Below are 4,361 nucleotides of genomic sequence, written 5' to 3' on the forward strand. Positions count from 1 at the left end.
ATATAATATCAATATTTATATTATATTTCTATTAATAATAATATATATTTCTATATTTTTATAAATATAATATATAAAAAATAAAAAATATACATATTCACTATGGATTATGATATACAAAACAAATTAAGGAATATTATATTAAAAATAATAATTTTTAAAAAGAAATCAGGACTAATAACATATAAAATAAAAGAAAAGAATCAGATTGAACAAAAAAAATTACAATAAAATTTTTCAAAATCCCCTCCCTTTTGTTGGTATGAGGGGATTCGTTTGTCCTTTTTCTCACTCAGTTTCCACCCTAAAACAGATTCCGTTTTGTCTCCATTAGTGAGGATTTCGTTTTCTATGATCATGCCAATTGATGTATACAAGAAATTTCATTTACCCCTAACATTCTAGATCCACATAATACTTGCTGAAGTGTATATATATATGAAGGCCGGGATCAACTGATCTCAAGCAATTAGAAAGATGGGGATGAGTGGCCTGCACGCAGTGATTGTACCTTTCCCTGCGCAAGGCACCATCAATCCTCTCATTAATTTGGCCCAGCTGCTCTCTTCAAGAGGGGTTTTCATCACTTTCGTAAACACGGAATGGAGTCACAAGTGCATTTCCAAAGCAGCTCATAATGATGATGAACCCGCGTTTAAGTTTCTCACCATTCCAGATGGGTTGCCGCCAGATCATGGTCGCCTCGCCAATCTTGGCGAGTACGTAATCGCAATGGAAAATCTTGGAGCATCATTTGCTGAGCAGCTTGTCAGACGGAAAAACTCCTCCAATCACCTGCATAATAACAGAAAATTTCATGTCCTGCACTCACCAAGTAGCCAAAAAACTGGGAGTGCCCCGAGTGATCTTCTGGACATTGTGCGCTGCCTCTTCTATTGCTCAGTGCAACGCCAACCTTCTCCTCTCCCGCGGACATATTCCTGTCAAAGGTACATATTCTATACCACTGAGGCTTCCTCAATTTTATTCTGATTGCTCAAAATATTTGTCATAACTGATTGCAGTGGAGGGATCGAAGAGGGCGGACAAAGTGATCACTTGTTTGCTTCGGCAGCATCGCTGTCAAATAAAACGAACAGCTGGAAGAGCTGGCGATGGGATTGGAGAAGAGTGAGCACCCTTTCCTGTGGGTTTTGCGCATGGATATTGCGGGAGGCGTGCATGCAACTCTGCCGGAGGGTTTTGAAGAGAGGACAAAAGATCGGGGACTGATTGTTAAATGGACGCCTCAGGTGAAAGTTCTGTCGCATCCTTCCGTAGGAGTGTTCCTCAGCCATTGCGGGTGGAACTCGTGTTTGGAGAGCATGAGCATGGGTATTCCCATTCTTGGATGGCCCTATTTCTGTGATCAGTTTCTGGACTGCCGCTTCTGCAAGGATGTGTGGAAGATTGGCATTGACTTGGAAGGCGTGGACGTTGATGAAAATGTGGTGATCAAAAGCGAGAAGATAGAGAAAGGCGTGAGGAGACTGATGGAGGGTAAGGAAGCGCAGGAGCTGAGAAAAAGGGGCATGGAGTTGAAGGAGGCGGCATTTAAAGCTGTTGGGGAGACAGGTTCTTCTTTTATGAATTTGAACAGGTTTATTCATGACATGACACAACTTTCCAAATCGGCTTCTGTTAGATCGGCGTAGCCGCGAAAGCATTTCTTCCCTCGTCAATCACTATTATTGTCATCTTCCGTTTTCATACAATTTCTTCCGTAGTCTGTATTAGCTGCCATTTATTGCCTATTATGTTTGGAGACATGCTATCAGATTCAGATTTCAAATACGCTTTGTACATTGTCTATTTTTGTATATTTTGTGGGCTAAATTAAGCTGATTGATTTCAGAGAGCTTGGAGTTCATTCCAGGAAGCTTAGGCTGAGTTATTTCAGGCAATATACTTCTTTAATCACTCACATTTCTGTCATGTTGGAATCCGTGGGAGTGGGGATAAATGCATCGCCATCATGTCAGTTTTATGTCTTCAATTTCTCTGTCACTCTATTTTCCCTTATTTAGGAAGCCCTAAATTTGTTGATTGTATGACCACATTTAGTTATTTTTGTAGTAATAAAGGGAGAGGGTCCATCGTGGTGGGGACTTCTATATTTGGGATAGTAGTTAGGTAGAATATTAGTGAAGTACAAAAACTGTTATGTTAAGCATTGACTAGTGTGTGTCTGTTCGACGTGGGACCCACCTTCGACCAGATAGTGTGTGTACGTCATATGATTATAGCACGGATCTGGAACCTGTTATTAATGCTGAGAACAGATAGCGTGCTGAAGGCGCCTAAATATAACTCAAGGGATACACTCTATTATGTGGACAGAATAAAAAGAAATGAGCCCAGAATAATACTTCTCTAATCCCTGAATACATATATTTATACTTTGGTGGCCCTTCAAATTATTGTTTGAAGTCTATTTTAATTAATTTGACTTTTAATTGTTAAGTTTTAGCCATCTAATTCATTTTTGGAGGCGTCACGATTTCGTAATTTGTCAGATATTTTTATTTTATGAGGTAAGAAATTATTAGTTAACTTAAAAAAATTATAAAATTAATTTTTATTTTTAAAAAGAAGAGTATTATTTATTTTAGATTAAGAGGACAAATATATTATAAATATTAGAAATTGTATAAAAATATTTATTTCAATACAACATTTATTTTGAAAAAAATCTACTCTTTTAAGAAAAAAATTACTTTAAAAACTTAAATCAATTCTATTGTTAGCAACACCAATATTTTCATACTATAAATTTAAGTTCAAGTTGGATACACCTAAAAATGGTGTGAAAATAGTTAATTAAATAAGCAATTATTTAATTAATCCCCCTTCCTAATTTAATTGAATTCATTAGCAATTTGATTAAATTCTTCCTTTCATCTACTTATTAATAAATCTAAGGATTTGTTTAATAGGTTCATTTCAATAGTCACCTTTGATTAATTAATTCAAATCCTCCCCCATTTCAATCAATTCTTCTAATCCCCTTACTAATTAAAATGAATCAATTTATGAGTTGTTGAAAATTAATTAGTCTTTCCCTATTATTTGAATTTTCAAATTCAAATTACCCACATGTCTCCTACCTTCTAACCACCTAACCTAACCATCCCTCTAACCTAACCCATCCCACCTAACCTTGGGTTTGCCTAACCCTATCCTATCTTGCACATTCTAACCTCCTTATCCTAACCTCCTATGGTGTGGATATTCTCTCCTTGAGACACATGGCACTTTGGCCACATGTCTCCTCTCTTGGACACTTGCCCTCTCATGAGCAAGGCTCCTTGACACTTGTCACCATAGAGATGACAAGTGTCCCTTCCTCCAACCTCTTCTCCAACCTCCTCCAATTTCACCCTTGATATCTTCAGACTCAATCTTGACCGTTGCTTTGTCATGGTTAATCTTTCATTTTCTTTTAGTTTGCTAACCATGCTGGTAATGATCTATTGACTATTTGTGTTGCAGCTGCAAGTATCACACTTTCACAGGCATGACATTTTGGTGCCCATCGTGGGGCCGAAAATCTCATTTTTGGCCTCTTAACATCATCAAATTTTCAATCTAGCAGGTTTCTGGCTGGGTTTGATTCAAAATATCATACGAATTCTCTTTTTGTCTTGTATGAGCTCCTTTGTGCCCTCATACGAGAAGGTGAGAATTGTCGTACAAGCATGTGAGAATTGTCATACGAATTTCTGCTTCCATGTTTTCAAAACAGATTGCATTTTAGGGTTGTCATGCTTCAATTTGATTATTACTAATGAAAACCCTGGTCTGTTTGTGAGTTTTTCAACAACCTAGCTGATTTTTTTATAGGACGACTGTCAAAGATTACACTTGTCAAAGCTTCATTTCATCAAAACAACATGACTACTAACATATTTATTTTGCAGGTTGCCTAGGAGGACTCAACCAAACTTTGTGTCTTCTTTAAGTTTTCTAGGCACACTTATTTTGCTAATGGTAAATGAACATCTTTCTTTGTATGTCTCAGAAGTTGTCTAAAAGGTAGGAGAGCATGCTTGTGTCCATTTGGACAATTAGAAATCCTGACCCTTGAAGCACTTCTATGTTTGAGATTTGATTACGTTTAGCGGGTCCATCACAGTAGGAAAAAGTAATCACCCTATGAGAACAACCCAAGTGAGTACAACTAGAGCTAACCTCTCAGGATTAAAGTCTCGAAGGATGGGATTATTTGAGTTTTCTCTTTTGAGATCTCTCATATCGTACATTTAGTAGGGCCTCGCGGTCTCAATCACACTTGTGTGACTACTTCTTGTTTCGGTACCTTGTAGGGCTATAGGCCTTAATCGCGCTTGTGGGACTACAAG

General features: G+C 37.4%; 2 protein-coding genes across 2 annotated transcripts; both read left to right on the top strand.

The window, feature by feature from the left end:
- Positions 1-443: 443 nt before the first annotated feature.
- On the top strand, positions 444-1,910 carry LOC131045389 (gallate 1-beta-glucosyltransferase-like). Its single transcript, XM_057978971.2, has 2 exons — positions 444-950; positions 1,026-1,910. The coding sequence occupies exons 1-2, from the start codon at positions 478-480 to the stop codon at positions 1,231-1,233; spliced, it is 681 nt and encodes a 226-aa protein (XP_057834954.2). The 5' UTR covers positions 444-477; the 3' UTR covers positions 1,234-1,910.
- On the top strand, positions 1,332-1,655 carry LOC131858457 (UDP-glycosyltransferase 85A8-like). The gene has a single exon (XM_059211695.1). It carries the CDS (start codon positions 1,332-1,334, stop codon positions 1,653-1,655), a length of 324 nt encoding a protein of 107 aa, XP_059067678.1.
- Positions 1,911-4,361: the final 2,451 nt, after the last annotated feature.

This window comes from Cryptomeria japonica, chromosome 1, assembly GCF_030272615.1.
Source record: "Cryptomeria japonica chromosome 1, Sugi_1.0, whole genome shotgun sequence".
Classification (NCBI taxonomy): domain Eukaryota; kingdom Viridiplantae; phylum Streptophyta; class Pinopsida; order Cupressales; family Cupressaceae; genus Cryptomeria; species Cryptomeria japonica.

Coding starts and splice junctions, on each gene's coding strand:
- LOC131858457 (XM_059211695.1), top strand. CDS start 1,332: ATGGGTATTCCCATTCTTGGATGGCCCTATTTCTGTGATCAGTTTCTG.
- LOC131045389 (XM_057978971.2), top strand. CDS start 478: ATGGGGATGAGTGGCCTGCACGCAGTGATTGTACCTTTCCCTGCGCAA. Junction 951..1,025: donor CGGACATATTCCTGTCAAAG/GTACATATTCTA, acceptor AACTGATTGCAG/TGGAGGGATCGAAGAGGGCG.